The sequence below is a fragment of the Phodopus roborovskii genome, unplaced genomic scaffold (assembly GCF_943737965.1).
Source record: "Phodopus roborovskii unplaced genomic scaffold, PHOROB, whole genome shotgun sequence".
In the NCBI taxonomy this organism is placed as follows: domain Eukaryota; kingdom Metazoa; phylum Chordata; class Mammalia; order Rodentia; family Cricetidae; genus Phodopus; species Phodopus roborovskii.
The window spans coordinates 11728470-11748144 of record NW_026126611.1 but is presented as its reverse complement, the minus strand read 5'-3'; the positions used below and the strand labels follow the sequence as shown (position 1 = coordinate 11748144).

At 44.4% G+C, this 19675-nt stretch overlaps 1 protein-coding gene across 1 annotated transcript in view; it reads left to right on the top strand.

Annotated features, from left to right (window-relative positions):
• The window catches only part of Mthfd1l (methylenetetrahydrofolate dehydrogenase (NADP+ dependent) 1 like), a 150028-nt gene that overhangs the window by 36726 nt on the left and 93627 nt on the right, over positions 1-19675 (top strand). Inside the window, exons 10-16 of the mRNA XM_051206011.1 lie at positions 158-255; positions 3117-3290; positions 11507-11643; positions 13377-13423; positions 15273-15380; positions 16269-16343; positions 17599-17701. Coding sequence (XP_051061968.1) covers positions 158-255; positions 3117-3290; positions 11507-11643; positions 13377-13423; positions 15273-15380; positions 16269-16343; positions 17599-17701 — 742 coding nt within the window. The remainder of the gene's footprint in view (positions 1-157; positions 256-3116; positions 3291-11506; positions 11644-13376; positions 13424-15272; positions 15381-16268; positions 16344-17598; positions 17702-19675) is intronic.

Genomic DNA, 19675 nt, shown 5'->3' with positions numbered 1-19675 from the left:
TACGAGCCCGTAAGCAAAGTCTGCAAGGCTAATTGCACGTGAATCTCATTGATGCTTATATTCTATGAAAATTACCTTGCTTGGGGATTACTCTGGCTTTGTAAACCCCCCCTGGCGTATGTGGTGACCTCCCTCCCTCCCTCTCTCTCTCCTGAAGAACATGATCAGCAGTGGCAGGAGGTGGCTTCGAGAGCAGCAGCACAGGAGGTGGCGGCTTCACTGCTTGAAACTGCAGCCCCTCTCTCCGGTCCCCAGGTAGGTGACACAGTGCTTGGCTGGTAGTACTGATGGTGGCTCACTCAAGGGACATAGGTCTCTAGTCAGTCAAAGATGAAAGGCATAACTCAAGGCTTTCAAGCTTTTGTTTATATGGTCATGGTCTCATGCAGTCAGGGATGATGACCATGAACTCACCATGTAGCCAGGGATGATGTGAACTTCTGGTCCCCTTGCCTCCATCCTCCGGGTGCTGGGGTTATACAGGCCTACATCACCAGCCCCAGTGTTTGGGTCTTGGTGATGGATAATTCCCTCGAATCATCAAACTGAGACACCGTCTCTCCATTGCTAGTCAGTCCTTCCTGGTTAAATCTTGATGAGCATGCTTACCATGTTCTATCTATATTAAGACTGCATATCATTTCATTTCTTCTTAGTGGTGTGTCCTGTATTAAAAGGAAACATATAAACTGTTTTCTTCATCGTGAAGAAAGCCTTGTCCTTTGACAGAATATGGGTCATGCAGCATTTGGCAAGTGTTGACCAGGGCTAGAAACACCCAGGACATGGACCAACAACTTAGTGCAACAGGCAGGCTTTTTTCTAGTCTTGGGGAAAATGACCAAACAAGGCATGCGCACCCATAGGGAAACTGCATTCTGCTTCCTTCAGGATTGTCCCCTAAGGCACTGTGGTGATGGAGATGGGTGTTTTCTCCAGCCGCCTTAATGATTCTGAGTTACACAGTCTCTTCATACAGTTTGGAAATATAGACTACAGAATATAATCTTAGTGCGTGATTTAGTATGGTCAGTGTGATACGACATCTGAACCAGGGTCACCGCTGATGCCCTCATCCCAATGAGTTGGCCACACAACCTTATCCATGTTGGTGATGCCGGAGCCCCGGGTCATCCCATCCATCAATGCTGGGTAGAGAGTGTTGAATGGCTAAAACCAGCAAGTGGCTGAGGTTTTCACTTGATTACAAATTCTCTGGGGGAGGTGTGAGGAGAAAAATTTCTTACTGTGTAGGCCAGGCTGGTTTCAAAATCAGTAACGCTCCTGCCTCAGCCTCCCAAGTACTAGAGTCACAAGTATGTGTGACAGAACCCAGTGGCTTTCAGAATTGACCTCTTTTCTCTGCAGTCAGATGTCTACTAGTTAAGCATACCCACGAGATTGTTTTTACCTTGACAATAGACTATGCCATAGACGTATGTGCTTTAAGCCATTAACACAAATTCCAAGGAGCAATGCTATTCGTAATAACTTCATCCCTATTGTGGTACAATCAATTTTGTAACATATCTTCTTTTTTTTTGATTGGCTTTTGCAAGCATGCCAATACATGGTACTTGTAGAAGGCTAAACATAATAATTTTTATTATTTACTTATATTATGTACTTGTTATTGAGATAGATTCCATCAAATTCCAAAATCTTCCAAAGTGTATTCTACTTAGGGGTGGGTGCTTTAGTTATCTAGCCAAATGTGATTTCTAGAGCCACTGGGGAAAGGAAAACAGACTGTATAGTTTATAAATCACTTTAAAAAAAATTGAAATGAGCCTGTAACTCCAGCATATGAGACAATAAAGCAGGAGGGTTGAGAGTCTTCAGGCCAACCAGGTCCCCATACAAACAAACAAACAAAACTCAAAATTGATGTCGCTGGGCTCTTCAAGTAATAAAGGGGGCAATGTGGAAAAATCGCCAAGATTTAGCTGCTCACTTTCGGAGATGACAAAAGGTGAAAAACTATAGCTAGGAAGACAAGATAAAATAAGATTCCGGGAGCTCAGGGTGGGTGGAGAGAGAAATAGAAGGATCTATGCCAGTGGCCTGGGGAAGAAATCACCAAGAGCAGAGCCTACCCTGGCTAAATCCTCACTCTCTTCTCCCAGCTTCCCTGGTACCCTCTAGAGCCGTGAGGATGGGGAGCATTTACTATTACCTCCTATACCAAGGTCAGACTGCCCTGGTCCTCTTGTCTAAAGAGAATTATAGATTCTCTTGGCAGCAGCAACAGAAAAGAGTTGCAGCTGAGGAGTTGCCTTTAGCAGCGAGGGTGGTCTCCTGCTGCCCTCAAGGACCACAGTGTCCCAGGGACTGCCAGGGAATGATTGTCCTCTTCTGTGTGAGACTTAAGGCTCTGGGAACAAGTGTGAAATTGGTCCTCCCTCTTAGGCAGATGTTCAGTGGGATAAATGGACAGGCTGGCCCCAAATAAGAAAGATGTCTGGGCAAATCGGTGGTCTCTGTGGTCCACAGTGCACACATTGGTGCTGAGAGCCCCCGTAATGTCAATGACCGTTTGGTCACCTCATAGTCAGGTCTGGTGCCCAGTCACCCTTCAGATGAAGGTCGGGTGCTGCATCCTTTCACGAGCTATTACCTAATTAATAAAATATTTTTTGAACTGGAAATGGGAAAGAGAGAAAGTGTGGAAGGAGATAAAACAAAACAGCATTTCCATGTTTGTGAGTAGCCAAGAGACACTTTGGCTAGCCATGTGGGAGAGCATCTTGCAGTGGCCTTTGTCTCCTCCCCTGCCTCGAGGAGCTTTGTGCTCTATAATGGCTTTACCATAGCCATAGTGCAAAAACCACAATTGCCTTCTCTGTGTGACGCGATGGGTATCTTTGTGCCTGCCATTAGGATCTTGCTAAGTGTTTTGTAATGATATCTCAAAAGGAAAAAAAGAAAGGGAGAGAAAAGTCACTTTCTCATGCATCTTAATTGTTAGCAGTTGTGTTTTATTCTGCCTGGGAAAAGGGACCACAGAGCAATTGGGCTGATTTAGTGGTTGGCGGGATGCAAGGATGCTTTTCCCTCAAGCCCCGACCACCTAAGCTGAGGCACTGCCTCCTTCATGCTTCTTTCTTTCCCTCCAGTGATATTGAGATTTCCAGGAGACAGACTCCAAAAGCTGTGGATGTCCTTGCCAAGGAGATAGGATTGCTTGCAGATGAAATTGAAATCTATGGCAAGACCAAAGCCAAAGTCCGTTTGTCCCTGCTGGAGAGGTTAAAGGATCAAAAAGATGGAAAATACGTCTTGGTTGCTGGGTAAGCCTCCACTCCAAATTGACTCTCGCCTGAGGAGCCTCTGCCCGCCCACCCCATTAAGTACATTGTGTTCTCAGTTTTATCCTTGTTACTTTTTGTTTCAATTGACAAGCCTCCATTTGCCACAAGGTAGGAAAGGCCTCCCCCCCCCACATACACACACCGCCCCCCTGAACAAATTAATCTCTGTTCTGTATATACAGTAACAAGCTGCTAACTTTGCTGATGTATTTTTTTAATCTATGATGCTGGGGCTCAGACGCAGAGTCTGTCACACTATAGGCAAAGGCATCAGCCATTACATAAGTGTGGCGGTTTCCTTTGGCAGTGCTAGAGAGCAAATCCATGCATCCCAAGCCAATGCTGTGCGACAGAGCTACACTCCCAGCCCCCGGGGGTTTTACTTTTCTTAGCCTATACTCGACTGCTCCCTGGGCTGCTTCTCCCTCCCACCAAGTCATAAGTTGTGTAGCCCAGGATGCTCTTGGACCCTTCATCCTCCTGCCTGTATCTTCTAAGTGCTGGGACTACAGGCCTGCGTTACCATGTCCAGCTGTCCCAGACATTTAAATTCCGTTTTCCAGGCTTGGAAAAAAAGTCAAAATAATGATCAGAAGCACATCATTATTTTGAACTGAGTAAGGGCTTAAGAAGTGTGTTGCTCCATATTTTACTTTCCAATAATGTTTTAAGATACACTGTGAAATGTCCGTGCTCTTGGTAATGTCCTTGGTGGGTCATTCCCATGTGGACCTTACAAAGCCTCCTTGCATTTCAAACTAAGGTTGGGCGCCATTTTCAATTGTGTAGACTGTTATATAAAAATGAATTGGTACTTTTGGGAAAAGTGGACTGTTGTCTCTTTAAAAATGTTTTTGCTAGCTGAACTAGACAATCAGAGATTTGAACTATTTCTTTGTTTTGATATTAGAGGCCATCAAGAGACATAAATTCTTGTGTGGTCTTGTAATTTTGTGCAGTTGACTATTGCCTATGCTAGGTAGGTGGATAGGTAGACAGACAGGCAGACAGACGGATAGAAAGATAATAGGTGGACAGATGAATGGATAAGTAGGTAGGCAGATGATAGCTGTGAGGCTTGAGGTACCAAATCCATTAATGTCTCAGGCAGAAACATTTCTTAGCTGTGGACTTGACTCCTAGTTAGTTTAGAGTTTCCATGGGATTGTTTTCTGCTTCTTTTTGTTGGTCTTTGTCCTGAGGTTTTGTTTGTTTGGTTTTTGTCAGCTTGATATAAGAGGGATTCTCAACTGAGAAAGTGCCGCAGCATCATATTTGCCTGTAGATAAGTCTAGGCCACTTTTGATGGATGATTGATGTGGGAGGGTATATCCCGCTATAGGTGGCCCTGAACCGGCAGGCTGAGCCAGCCTGTAAGCAGCATTTCTCCATGGTTTTTGCTTAGCTTCCTCTTTTCAGGTCCCTGCCTTGAGTTCTTGCCCTGGCTTCCTCAAAGATGGAGTGTGATCTGAGTATTATAAATTGGAGTAACCCTTTCCTCCCCAAATTGCTTTTGGTCTCACGGTGTTCTATCATAGCAATAGAAAGCAAAGTAAGACAGTTATAAAAAATAATGTAGTCTCGCCAGGCGGTGGTGGTGCACGCCTTTAATCCTAGCACTCGGGAGGCAGAGGCAGGCTGATCTCTGTGAGTTCAAGACCAGCCTGGTCTATAAGAGCTAGTTCCAGCGCAGGCTCCAAAACCATAGAGAAACCCTATCTTGAAAAACAAAAAAAAAAAAAAAAGTAGTCTCACTATAAGAATTTTTTTTATGCTGAAAATAAGCAAGAGTGTAAAATACCACCAATTCCACAGCCCCTTGGGTCTGATGGCCTCGCACTGATAGATCGTTCCTTAAATGTGGTCATACCGCGTGTGCTCAGTGGTGGAGTGTGCTAGTGCACATCACTGTTTTTATGGCCATGTGACTAGCATTCTGTTGTTTATGTCTGGTCTCTTTCCAGAGCTGCAGCTCCTGGCCCATGGGGAGCATGTGTAATGGTGGCCTCGCCATCACTAGTTGAGTGTCCTAATTCTCCTAGTGCATTGAGAGGGGAAAATGGCTTGACGATGGTTCAGGAATGGTCCACAGTTTTCTCTTTGACATTTCCACTGTTGGGATCACTGTAAACCATACTCAAATGAATAGCCCTGGGACATCTATATTTGTGCATTTGTCTCCTAAGGAAGACTCTCTAGAAGGGAAATCATTTGACTGAACTTTTTAGTATCTGCCAGGGGTTGACTCTAGGTTCCCGGGAACACCAAAATATGAAGTCCAAACCCCTCCTATAAAATGCCATAGTGTTTGTATATAGTTTGCACATATTGTTTTATAAACGTTAGGCCATTATTAGATTGCCCATGTACTTAACACCGTGCAAGAGCTATACAAACATTTATTACCCTATCTTGTTTATGGAATAATGACAGAGAGGTCTGTACTTGTTCAATACAGTTTTTCTTTTCCCAAATAATTTGGTGCAGCACCTCCATTGACTGTGCTTTAAATGTTGCCCCTCAGGCTACCAGCACGTGTACTCCCCAAATTCCTCCTTTCTATACCTGAGCTTAGAGATATTGATTCTATCTGCAGGTACTCTGTAGGCCCTACCACTGAAAGGAAAGGCAGGAGGGGCGTGGTCATTCCTCCACGCCTGCATCTGAGTTTGGAGCATCTTCTAGTCAAGGTTGTTTTTAGGCACATATGCGTGATGCAAGGTTGCAATGAACAAACGCATCTTTGGATACTGAGATATTTTTAAGCACCTAAGAGTTGAGAAAGGAGGTACACACCCGCACTTGAAGTAGACAGGCTCCCTAAAGAAACACACACACACACACACACGCACACGCACACACGCACACGCTTCTTTTCTTTTTTTTTTTTAATTTTGTTTCCCTTCCCCAGGCTTTGTGTAGTCTTGGTGGGTTCCACTGAGTTTTCTCACTGTGGTCTAGTCCAGGAGATTTTGGACAGGAGTTGTCACTCAGTTGTAGATCTATTGCTTTAGCATTTGTGAGGCCTTGGGTTTACTCTCCAAACCCTTTAGGATAAGATCCAAGGAAATATGTTATCTGATAATAAAGGAAGATTCATGATTCATGACATGTTTTTTTTTCTTATGAAGTGGCTGTGATATGCTCCATCTGGGGCTTGTGCGTTTTAGAAATGAAGCTGAGATGTAGGCATGACCCAGCTTTGAGCTAAGAACAGAGCTGATATGTCTTAAGCAAAAGCAATGATGGTATTGTTATCAAGTTCCCGATGTGGGAGTTGAGCCATTAAGACCTGGCCTCTGGCCACATGCTAGATCCAGCTTCTTAAGTCTGGAATCATGTCATCATACGTGATGGTTACAAAAGGAGAAAAAGGGGGGTGGGCAACAGTAAAGAGTTCTGAATGCACAGACATCAGAAATTAATTCAGAAAGCACATGCTATACCTGACATGTCCTTGGCAGTGCACAGCTTTGCTCCATCATGTGTTTTGAATGCAGGGCATGTGTACTTTGCATGAGCATGTCATCACACCATACACCACATCCTGAAACACATGAGTTCAAATCCACATTTTTTAGCTGTACATGTGAAAATTTTCTATTCTAATAGAAATACACTGGTTTGATTATGGAGACGGGAGACTTTTGATATTTAATATCTTCTTCCCATCATTTTCAACATTCAAGTATCAAGTTGGTATGGCCTTACGTTGTATGGTGTGAGAGTGTTTAATTTTTAAAATTGTTATTTGAGTTGCTGACTTGAGTTTCATTTAAAAAAAAAAAAAAAAAGGCTAGACAAACTTAGCTCGGGATAAAAACAGAATTCCCATCAATTTTTACAATGGTCCTAAATACGCTTCTGCCGTTTGTTTGTTTTTTTTTTTTTTTTTTTTTTTTTTTTTGATTGACATATTTATGCATAGCAGCATTCTCATCGTTGACGATTATTAAATCAAGACATCTTTCAACTGAAAAATATTGAAGATGCCTTGTGTCCTATAGTAGTAAATATTCATCCAAGATTTCATTATGACATAAAAACCATTGCACATCACCTTAGTATGCAAATCCACTTTCCTTTTTAATAAATGGTCAAATTATATATACCAAAGGATTGAGCTCTTACATTTATTATTTATTATTGTTTGATTTGCATACCTATTTTATATACCTGAGATCATATACAACTTTCTTGGTTGAAAGGATTCACAAGTGGAAATAGTATTTCAGAAGCCCTGTGACAGACAGTGCTGTGGGCCCCTTGCTGACATGATTACATGCGCCTAAGAAATATTTCTATTGTTAATAACTCAAACAGAGAACAGATTAACACCTCCCCCCCCACCCCATTTTGGTAAACCATCCTTCAGCTTGTAGGATTTCATCTTCAGTGGGAATGACCTGCCTTCCAACATGTCAGATGATTCTTAGGGGCTCTTGAGCTTTACACATCTTCCCAGTTTCACTGGTGAAAAGGAATTTTGTGCGAGGACTTGGCATGGGCATCCAGGCCTTTTGAATGTGCCCTGAGCCCTTATTGGTCTGGTACACCAAGTTGCCTGTAGAAGATTGCAGAATTTCTATGAACTCACTGGGCAGAACCATTTTTAAAAGTTCCCACTACTCTGCGAATGTAGGCTGAGTTTCCTGCCGCAGGAAACGAAGATCCTTTGTGTCAGCTTCACTTCCTTTTGTTTGTTCGGAATGCCAAATGCTCCAGTCAGATTTCTTCCCTTGAATGTTTCAACCCACTCTTTTGGTGCAATTCACAGACAACTGTCCTGATTTTGTAAGCCTTTCCCTTTCTACCTTCTGACCATCTGTGAGGTTTTCTTTAAGTTGGACTCATGGCAGAATAGGACGTGGGTCATTAGAAGACACAAATGCTAACAGGGCCTTTAACTCTTCACCCCATCAGCTGTAACTGGGAAAGCAAGCAAATGGACTGTCACATTTATCGCCAGATAGTAAAGGGCTTTTAAACCTTCCGAATCATAAAGATGCCTGGGATGAATGACATATATTTATAGCTGTTTGTGCATGTATAACTTTGGAGTTCATGGTCAGGCCATGCATAGCTGGTGCCCATGATACTCTCTGACAAAATTCTATTTTAAATGTACTTCAAATCTTTACCTCTTGGCTCTGCATAAGAAATCTCTCTGACTTTCGAATAAACGTCTTTCCAGTTGTCACAGAATATCTTGATAAATCTCTGTCATCAACAGCAAAAAGGCTTCACGGTATTGTCGGGTGTTTTTGTTGTTTGTGTGTGCCCTGAACGGTGACAGCAATGCGGGAACTATGAAAATTCTCATAATGGTGTCCCCTGAAATGTCATCAAAACTGCATGGTAAATATTGTAGATGTGTCATTAGCAAGGCAGCTGGAGCTTGGAGATGGTGAGGAGATCTCATAGCCCATTTCCATAACAAAGAGCCTTCCTAGGAACAGAAAAGGAAACCTACCTTGGAAGTTACTCCTTTTGAAACCAACTTGGGGATTTGGGATCTGAGCTAAGGATATGGGGAAACAATTAAACCAAATTTTGATATCAAATACAGGAATGGGGTGAAATAAAATTTTATTGTAGCTCTCCTTTTATTGCTTCCAATAAATACTTCCTACTTTGGGATTTTTCCTGCATTGTGTTCGTTGGCAGCAAGCTGAAGAGTCCTGTGTTTCCAATTAAGAACTGGATGGCTGGCTGAAGTTTGAGGTCATCACTGGGCGTGTCTCCTTCAGCTCTGCCAGCATATCCTGGGGAGAGAAAACGGAATCCACCATGTGACATAAAGCGTAGCTTCTCAAATAATAGGTGGCCTTTGCAAGACAGATGTCTGTGGTCTCTTCCTTTCTTCTATTCATGTCGTATCTACACAAATGTGAGGTTGACTCAGTCTCCATTTTGACTTCCCTTGATGCTGTGCTAGTTAGACATTTGGAGAGAGGCCTGATAAGCCCTCTTCCTGTGACCTGGGCATTTCCGCTTTATTTCATCAAGTGGTATCCAATTGGCTCATCAGAAACCCCTGCTGTACAGTGGTTGGCAGTGGCACTCCTTGTCACTAAGCTCGTTAGTTCATCTCTAGACATGGTCGTTCTTTGCCTCCTTCCAAGCTATGTCACAGTCCGCTCCCTTTTCCGTATTCCCTTCTTTGACTCTTTTTGGTCTTTTTCTGACCGCTCTTAAAGGAAAATGTAAACCTTCCAAATCATAAAGCCGTCTGGGATGAATGGCATATATTTATAGCTGTTTGTGCCTGTAACTTTGGAGTTCAGGGTCAGGCCACGCATAGCTGGTACGTGGCTCTGTCCTTTTTTCTTACCATGCTTACATGCCCTGGGTGATCTTGCCCATTCGGTGCTCTGAACTGTTGACTGCGGCCACACTTCCCGTCTGTAGGAAATGCCAGCTAAAGCGTATGAAAGCGCAGAGCGCAACCCCTTGTCTCTGGCTCAATCTGCACTACATCTAGGTAGTAGTTATCCGATGGTCATGTCCCAGCTTAGACGTGAGACTCTTGATGTTCCATGATGTTCCAAAGCCAGTGAAACCTCATCCCGCATGCTCTTAATCCAGCGCCTGCCCTGTGTTCCCTTCTTAGTGTTTATCACAGTTGCTATAATCACTGAGTTATCTGTATCTCCCATCAGTTAGAAGTCCTGGGAGGGAGACACAGCGTCTGACATGATCGTCTTCATGTGCCCAATCCCTGACTCATGATAACACTGGATAAATATTTACTGTATGAAAGACTGACTGTTCATGTCACGGGGTGTTCTGAGGTAGTTGAGGACGAAGATGTATCTGAAGGCATGCCTTCCTCCTTGTGATAACTCACCAGATTTTATAGGATAGGAAACTCTGTCATTAGATTTGTTGTGGCCAAGTTTCCTAGACTCCCTGGCTCACACTACTTAATGCATAAAAGATGAGGTTGTAAGCATTGAAGAGAAAATTTAAGGAATTTCAGTAATGGCTAAAGGATGCTGCAGGACGATGCTATAAGACCTTCCTTGGGAATGAAACATCAGAAAATACAGCAAAGTATGTCTTTATGTGATGTTCTACAAAGTCAGCTCATCCATGTAGGAGTTTCCTCCCGGGTGTGCAGTGGGGTTCTGGACCTACTGGTCTAGCATTTGAAGGCCTGTTGTGTAGGAAAGGGAGTAACCAGGGGTGTCCAAACTTTTGACATGGAGGCACAATGTTGTCCTCTACAAAATTTATAATTGCAAAGCACATAATTTAGTTAAACAACAACAACAAAAAAAAAGTGGTTTTTAAAATAAACCTCAGCGCTTTAAGTAAGCTTATGATTTCGTGTTGGGCCAAGTTCTTGGCTAGTCTGGGGTGTATGCGGCCTGTGGGCCCCAGATGAGTTGAACCTCCTGGGATGTAGGAAATAGCAGGGATTGGGATTATCTCCTTCAGAACCAAAGACTTAACTGGAAAACCTATGCCTAGAAATGTCACCTGGCATGCTTGCTTTGGCAGCACACATGCTAAAACTGAAACAACACAGGGAGGATTAACAACAATGACATGCAAATTCTTGAAGTGGTCCATATTTTTAAAGAAATTTGAATATTCATTAAAGCACCTTATGGAAACAAATGCAAGTACACGAGCGCGCGCGCGCACACACACACACACACACACACACAGTCGCCTGTCTACCTGTTGGATATGGTGGGGACCGTACCTGGGGATGAGCTTCTGAGAAAGTGTGGGGTGGGCCATGGGGACCTGGGATCCCTTCTCATCCTGAGAATCTGGCCCCGCCTCACTTTGAAAAAGTCCCCTTGCCCTCTCTGCCCCAGACAAATAGCCCTGGAAAGGGAAAGCTAGGCTAGCCCAAAAGCCACCACATCGAGTTGGTGGTTCCAACTACTTTAATGGCTAGCTTGGTGCCACTCGCTAAAATGAGCGTTACTAACGCTGTTACCCAGCTACTCTTCTTTGTGATCCTGTAGCCTTTCATTTTTGTACCTCTGGCTTTAGCTTAACCATGGCCCGTGTGCTATACCCAGGAATTATCCAAGGAACCATGGTATCAAGTATACTGGGAGACCTATGCTTACTACCTGTATCCTCGGACTTGGGTTTGAAATCTCATCTTGCCTTTGTAAAGGTTGTCTTGGAAATACAATTAAATTTATCCCCACACCCCCCCCCCCAATCAGGATCACGCCCACCCCTCTTGGAGAAGGGAAGAGCACAGTTACCATCGGACTGGTGCAGGCGCTGACCGCCCACCTGAACGTCAACTCCTTCGCCTGTCTGAGGCAGCCTTCCCAGGGACCCACCTTTGGAGTAAAAGGTACCTCCTTAGCAACTAAGGTCCGTCTTCATAGCAAAACTGGGGGGGGGGGCAATGAGGCACGAGGATGGGATGAAATGTTTGCAAAAGAGCTGGCTGGTCGTTCCTCTATATCCCCTGGACATTCAGTCACCCCAAGTTGAACCTCCTAGTGCATAGAGGTTGCTGCAGGACTGGGGGGGGGGGGGGAGCGGTCTCCTGTGGAGACCCAGGAAGCTGTCCCTTGGCACTTGTTGCTCAGGCCTCCTGCCTCCAGCAGCGGCTTCTATGTCATCCCCACCTCCTTCGCCAAGCGATTTTGAAACTCTGCCCATCTTATTGGTGTTTTATCATCCCGGCCACAGTGAGAGGTCTCTTCCTGTACATATGAGCTCTTTGGGTCAAGCCCCAAGTCGCAGCTTGTGGGAGTTGTTATGTGGGGCCAAGGAGATCTGGAGAGCAGACCACTGGCTGTGTGCAGAGCTGTGAGGAAATTCCTCCCCGGCCTTGCTGAGCTGATATCTGACACTATCCCCTTCATCACTCTTACTGTGTTGATTTATCATTAAGTCACTCCTCGGCCCTGACTGCTGCAATTACTGCGTGTTCTTGGCAGTTTGTGGTTTTTAACTGTATTTTATTTATATCACCGTTACAAATATTAATAATTCCTAACCCATTAAGTACCAATTCCTCCTGGAGGGCCGTGCATTATGAAGCAGATTGAGCATGCGACTCAGAGCCGAGGGACCAGGGTTTCATTCTTGGCTGGGGTCTCTCATCTCTGCAAGGTCGAGAATCAATCTTAACGTCTCTGAGCCACATGTGCAAGTGCAGAAGGGCTTCTAGTACCAGGCTTACCTAGCTATTGTGAGACTCAAATAACATGGAAAGAACGGGGCGTATTGTAAAACGGTGTACGCTTGTGAGAGACTAGTGTCTTCAGGATAATAACTCATACTGCCAGGGAAAAGCAGCCATCAAATGAATTGCCTGACGTTTGTCATTTTTATGTCTGAGGTGTTTGCCAGTAGATTTTTTTTTTTTTTTTTTTTAAATTTTGTTGTTGTTTGGATTTCCCGTGCTGAAAATTGAACTAGAAATATGGGCATGGTAGGCAAGACTGGGCCATGCTCCCCGACCCATGGACAGCTGTTTAGATTGTGGTATTTCTCAGGGTGGTCTCACTGCAAACCCTCCTGGTTCTGCCTTCTGGGTGCTCCACCAAGTCTGGAAGGTGATGTCTGTTATTATTTCATGTGTGCTTTAGATGAAAATAACCACGCAGGTCCTAAAATGAGTTTAACAAAATGATCTCACATTTACTGATATTTGGTATATTGTATTTACCTTTGGGGATGCTTTTTGTTTTGTTTCAGATGTTTTGTTTGTATGATCCTAGGGACTGAACTTAGGGCCTCATGCGAACTAGAGCAATACTCCGCCACTGAGCTACCTCCCAGATCTTTGTTTTACATTTTTGTTTTTTGAAAGCAGGACCTTGCTAAGTTGCCCAGGCTAGCCTTGAACTCACTCTGTTGCCCAGCAGGCCTTGAATCCAAGATAGCCCTCTCAGTTTCCCTAGGAGCTGCATTTTAGATACAGTGCGGTTTTTGTTTAATTTTTTTTCTGTAAGGACAGAACCTCTGACGCTTAGTAGACCTCCCCGCTGGTGTGAGTAGTGCCCTTAGGTCTATGTCTGTCCTGTGACTAAATCTGGAGACTCACCTCACCATACTTGCTGTCTTGTCTAGGAGGAGCTGCGGGTGGTGGATACGCCCAGGTCATCCCCATGGAGGAGGTAAGGCCATGAGATGCCCATCTGAAACCTGACATTGGTGGCTACATACAGATATGTGTGCTATTTACTGAGAATATTCATGGTCTATTAATAGATATATTAATACCAACCGGATGCTAACCTAGTCCCTGGTTGGAGTGTTTTATATCTTAATTCTAAATATGTACATGTATGTGTGTATGTATATATGTATGTGGGTGTCTATACATGCATATACACACATATCATACCGCCTTTCTAAACTCCAAAATGATTCTATATCCCCAAGCCTCTGTGGACCCAAGCCCATTTTAGCTAAGACAATGCTCTCCTGGGTCCCATCAGTCATCTCTTAGACTGCCAAATTCAGAAAGAGGTAGGTGATTTGTTCTGCCAGTTGAAGCCACAGATAAAAACATCTCTGAGAAAACGGGCAAAGGGAGTCGATGCTGTGGATGCTCATTTCTCCCTTCCTCTTGCTTCCCTTCCCTTCCCGCATCTCACCAGGACATGTCCGCCTCAGCCCTGCTCTGTATCTGCCTCATGGGTCGGTCCTGAGGTCTCCCTACGAGAAGGATACTCACTGTCCTTCCTGTTCCCTGCCACTCCTGTGCGGCCTGCGAAGTCATAACAGGCCTTCGCTCCTGCTTTGTAGTCTGTCCCCTCCTCACAGGTTCCTTGGCGGTGCCTGTCATCTTTTCTAAGGAATGCTGGGATGTAGGGTCTCCTGAACGCTAAGTGTTCATGTGACCACTGAACTGTTCTGGTATCCTGGTTTCTCTTGATTTTATGACCTTTCCCATTCGTGGAATGTTCTACCCTTCCTCTGTCCTCACGACCCTGCCCAAGTTATGGCCTTGAGATTATACTTAACTCCAAAAGTCTCTTTTACAAGCTAGGAGAATCCAAGGCCTGAAGGCCAAATTAGGATGAAGAACAAAGAACATCCCATGGGCCAGCCTCCAGTTCCTAGCCAAGAGATTATATCTGACTTGTCATTAGTCAGCCATTGGAGGGTCTTGACAGGAGAGAAACAGGGTCACACTGCGTTTTGTGTGACAAATTGTGTGTAATAATATTCATTATTAATATTAATAATTTCAATAACAAACAAAATATCAGATTGAATATTCCACTTATGGCTTCATGTGGGCATTCGAAGCTCTTTGGGTTTCAGATTGGGAAGTTAGAGATGGGAAATCCATAATGACTTTTCCTTGAAGGTTCACAAGGGCAAGTAAGAGGGGCAACTTGACAATTAAAGGCGCTGGCCTGTCAAGCCTAGAATCTGAATTGCCACCCGAACCCAAGTAAAGGTCCATGAAATTGTCCTCTGACCTCCACACGCATGCTGTGACACACCCACACTCCTCCATCACACACATACATGATAATAAGGGAAACCTGAATAAGTTAATTTTAAAAATTAAAGTTTCCAAATTATGAGTGTTAACTCCATGAATAGCAACCATGTGTTAATATGAAAATAGTGTTCAGTAATGTTTTCTCTTACTTCACTTTTGCTGTTCAAGTCTTGCTTCACTCCCAAGTAGATCTGATATAGCATAGTTTCCTAAGTAATGAGGTGGTGTAAATAGATCATTGGAAAGGCGCACCTAGTCGTTAAACCCATGAAAATGTGTCTTCTTTAACCTAAGGATGGGAGACTCTATGGCAAGAGAGACCGACTCCTCAAGAGGTCTTTAGCATCAAGTGGGAGGCCTTGACCTTGATTTTCCCAAGTGGGCCATCTTGTCTCGGCTCATGATACAGGCAGACAATTAGCACATCGTTTTATTAATTCCAACAGTCCTTGAAACCTGACCCGTCCATAAGGTACGCATAGAAAGATGTGACATTTCCTTTCTAGTTCAACCTTCACCTGACTGGCGACATCCACGCCATCACCGCTGCTAATAACTTGCTGGCTGCAGCCATCGACACAAGAATTTTACACGAGAGTACTCAAACAGACAAGGTGAGAGGTGCCCTTGTTAGCCATCTTGGGAATTTTATCCTGGGGTTAATTCCTGCATCCTTGGGGACTTCAGAAAGACTTTCACAGCCCTCTGTTCTGAAACTGCATTCCAAGTTTGGTGAATTTTGCCCATATCTTCACTTCCAGAGGAAGAGGAGAGCTCCACTTCAATCAGATTCTCAAGTGTGTTGAGGATCGACACAGAACAGCTGGGCTAATTAGGCCCAATATTATTTGACATGTGTCTTTTACATTTTAAAGGTCTTTGGTACATCATTAGTTTTCACTGCAGTCATGGAAACATTGGTTTATTCTAAAGGGGACTGAGCTTTTGGTAGGGGGGGGGGGTTGAGGTTTCCAGTACCGGGACTTGAACCCAGGGCTTTGTACATACTGTGCCAGAGCTGTAGCGTTAAGTTATAAGCATGCCCAGCCATTTGTAAGAAAGTCCTTGTAGGAATCGTGCAGTGTGAAAGCAGTCAGAGGCCCCTTCTGGCTTCATATGCATGAGCCCAAGAACCAACTCAGGGCTGAAAGCCACTAAGTCCTGGGAGCTAACTCCTCACAGGCAGAAGCCATAGGCCAGAGACGTACTTCATGGCATGCTTTGTGATAAGCGGTCTGACTTCTTCAGTGACCATAATCCCCTAGTGAGTCTTCTGACGAAATTCAGATAACTATTTAATAAGCTGTGAGTGTACGGGCCAGGTAGATTTATGCAAATCCTTTGTAATGTGCATCGTTTCCACCTTACTAAGTTTTATTAAGTCTACATTGTTTTCTATTAGAGCCTGTTTGGTTTCTAATGTAATGGACTGTGTCCATTTATGGGTTCTCCATGCTCATGGCTGAGCCTGAAGCTCTGATAGGTTGTTTGGTTTTTCTTAGGCGCTATACAATCGTCTGGTTCCCTTGGTGAATGGAGTCAGAGAATTTTCAGAAATTCAACTCTCTCGGCTCAAAGTAAGTTTCCAATTAGTAGTGGTTTTTAAGGGAAACATATTTGGACTGGAGAGACAGCCCAGGCATTAAGGGCACACTGGCTGCTCTTCCAGAAGATCAGGGTTCAATTCCCAGCACCCACATGGCAGCTCACAGCTGTCTGTAACTCCAGTTCATCCTCACACAGACATATATATGCAGGAAAAACCCCAATGCATTTAAATAAATAAAGAAAAGAGCAAAAGAAAACATTCTAGAAACGTGACTATTGGGTTTTCAGATGCTTCTATGGTTATTAAACTCCAGATCAGTGGTTCCCAACACTTCGGCCCCTAAATACAGTTTCTCATGTTGTGATAATCCCCAACCATAAAATTATTGGGTTTTTTTTTTTTTTTTTTTTTTTTTGGCTACTTCATAACTGTAATCTTGTTACTATTATGAATCATAGTGTAAATATCTGATATGTTACTCCCCCCCCCACCCAAGGGGTCATGACTCACAGGTTGTGAAGCACTGTGCTAGAGATTATTAACTCAGAATATCATACACAGTGAAGTCCACACACCGAAGAGCTGGGGAAATGAAAACTCACATTTTTTTTCATGGAGTTTAAGAAAAATTGTTTCCATCTTGTTTTGTTTAGTGTGTATCACGGTGTGTGTGCGCGTGCGTGCGTGCGTGTGTGTTAGATTCTGAGACAGGGTCTCACGTAGCTCAGCCTCGAACTCCTGATCCCCCTGCCTCTCTGCCTCCTGAGCGCTAGGATCGCACGCGTGCACACCCAACTTGAAGTTTTTAATTCGTTTTTCCAAGTGAAGTAGAAATTTATTTCTTTGAGACTTAGACATGCACTTCACTGAGCATGCGCGGTGTTTGACAAGAGCAGTGGGGTGAAGCATCCATGGCTACGGGGGGGGGGGGGGGGTCGCGCACCCTCTGGGCTCAGGGCACGCGGCCACCAGCAGGTAGGTAGCCCCAGCCTTGCAGGAGCAGCAAGCATGTGTGTTCACCAGCCTTGCAGGAGCAGCAAGCATGTGTGTTCACCATGTGCTTCTGACTGGACCCCACTTTGAGGTCCTCATTTCAGGGGTTTGCAGGTTCCCACCCTCTTCCACTTGGGGAAAGCGAAAGCGAGCTGGACTTCCCCTAACCCGCCGCTCACTCCGCGGTTTGGTTTTTGCAAGAACTTTACGCGCACTGCACGGGACCGTCCTGTGTGAGTCTGGCTCCTTGTTCGTTCCTGTTCTTATGGCATTTCTCCCCCAATTATCAGAAACTGGGAATAAATAAGACTGATCCAAGCACGCTGACAGAGGAGGAAGTGAGGAAGTTCGCCCGCCTCAACATTGACCCCTCTACCATCACGTGGCAGAGAGGTAGGTACTGGGGAAACCGGAGGGCGCTTGGGACCACACTGGAAGGATGTGTCTGAGCCTTCTTCCTTAAGTTCAGTTCATAAACACTCGACCCTACACACAGCGGCCTCTTGTGGGCTTTATAACCCCACCTGCACTTACTATTCTTTTCCTTCGCCTCTGGGCTCAGTCCATTTACTCCCTCCCCTTCCAAATGCCTGTGGACAGGCGGGAGCTCTCCTCTCCCTAAGTGCCCGAGGGTGCTCAGGGGGAGAGTTCTCATCTAGCACATGCAAAGCTAAAGACCACAAAGTAACAACCTTCTACAAACGTCTTAGTTAGGGTGTCAAATGCTGTGAAGGGGCGCCATGAGCCCCGCAACTCTTACAAAAGAAAACATTTCATTGGCGTGGCTTGTTTACGGTTCAGAGGTTTAGTCCGTTGTTGTCATGGTGGGTGCCACGGCAGACAGGGTGCTGGAGAAGGAGCTAGGAGTTCTTCATCTTGATCCGCAGGCAGCGGAAACAACTGTGTGCTGCACTGAGTAGCCAATCCCTATGAGTTTATGTGGGCTAACCACATTCAAGCTACCACACCAAATGTGTAAGAAAAATCTTCTCTTCCCGTATCTGTTCCCATCCGTGGCTGTAAAATCGTCCCTAGGCAGTTTGTCACTCGGAACTTCTGGCGCCCAGGTTCTCTCTTCAGTCCCAGGTCCTTGCTTCACCCTCCGGCCAGCCTCTTCTTGGCCACAGCCATCCTTGGTCCCATCTCTTTCCTAGGCCCATCTTCCTCCCAACTTCAGCCAGCCTTCCGCCCTTCCGGGGTTGTCTTTCCCAAAGCCAAGCCAGTAAGAATGGAGTGGCTCCCAGCAGACTTTGCAGCCAAGATACTCCAGAAGAGCAGGCCCAGAGACGTGTCTCCTAGCTCTACCTCATTCGAGCTACACAACTTCACATTCGAGCTATACAACTTTGGATAAACCACTTCCTGTTTCCTCATCTACGCCCAGTAGCCCTTATCCAGAACACCTGAGGCCAGCCGCACTCCAAACATCATAGAGTTGGTGGTTTGGGCAAATAGTGCAATAATGACAGCCAACTTTAATCACAAAGTTCATTTGTTGTATTTACATCTCCCGTTTGTAGCCTAAAGGATAGTTTAGAGGTCATTTTAAATAATTTTGAATGTGAAGCTGTTTCAGGCTGCGGGATTTTTCCACTAATGGTATTATGTTAACGCTCAAAAAGGCTTGGATTTTGGATGTTGAAACTGTAGTAACATCCTCCCTCTGGGGAGGCTCCACTGACACGCAAACTCGGACGCACTTCCCACATGACCCTTGAGTGAGGGTAGTAACTACGTTATGTTGTTTCTCTACAGTCTTTGTCTCCTAAGATTAAGATTTCATTGAGCACTCTTGTAAGAATCCATGCTTGGTTTTAAAACAAATAATACTATTGTAGCAATTTTGTCAAATTTTGTCAAAAAATTAATCGACATTTCGTGATGCCAACAACTGATAGCCATAGTTTTTAGTATACTCGATTTTTCTGTACAGCTCTGTCCCCATTTATTTTCATGGTGCTGAAGCATATACTCCACCTCCAAGCTCTATCCCCTGCATCTGGGGTGGTCACTTTAAATGAGTGTAGAATAGTCCTTTGGGGATGAGCTATGACTTGTTCATACCACAAGTCTAAAATAGACAAACAAACAACATTTTAAATAGTCAACAGGAATAGTTTCAGCATTTTACTGGGGCATTATTTTTTTTCTACAATTTTTTTCAACTAGAAAGCTCTATTATTAAAATGCTGTTTATTTGCAAAATGTGTAGTCAACCTTTCAAAGACATTTCTGAGCTTGTGTAACTCTTTAAGTTGTTTTCATGGAGGAGAGCTTTTAGTGAGTGAAAAATTAGGCAATGGAATATTTTCAACCCTACATGTGGCTCTATTGGAAACAGAAACCCTCAGACCAACTTGCATCATT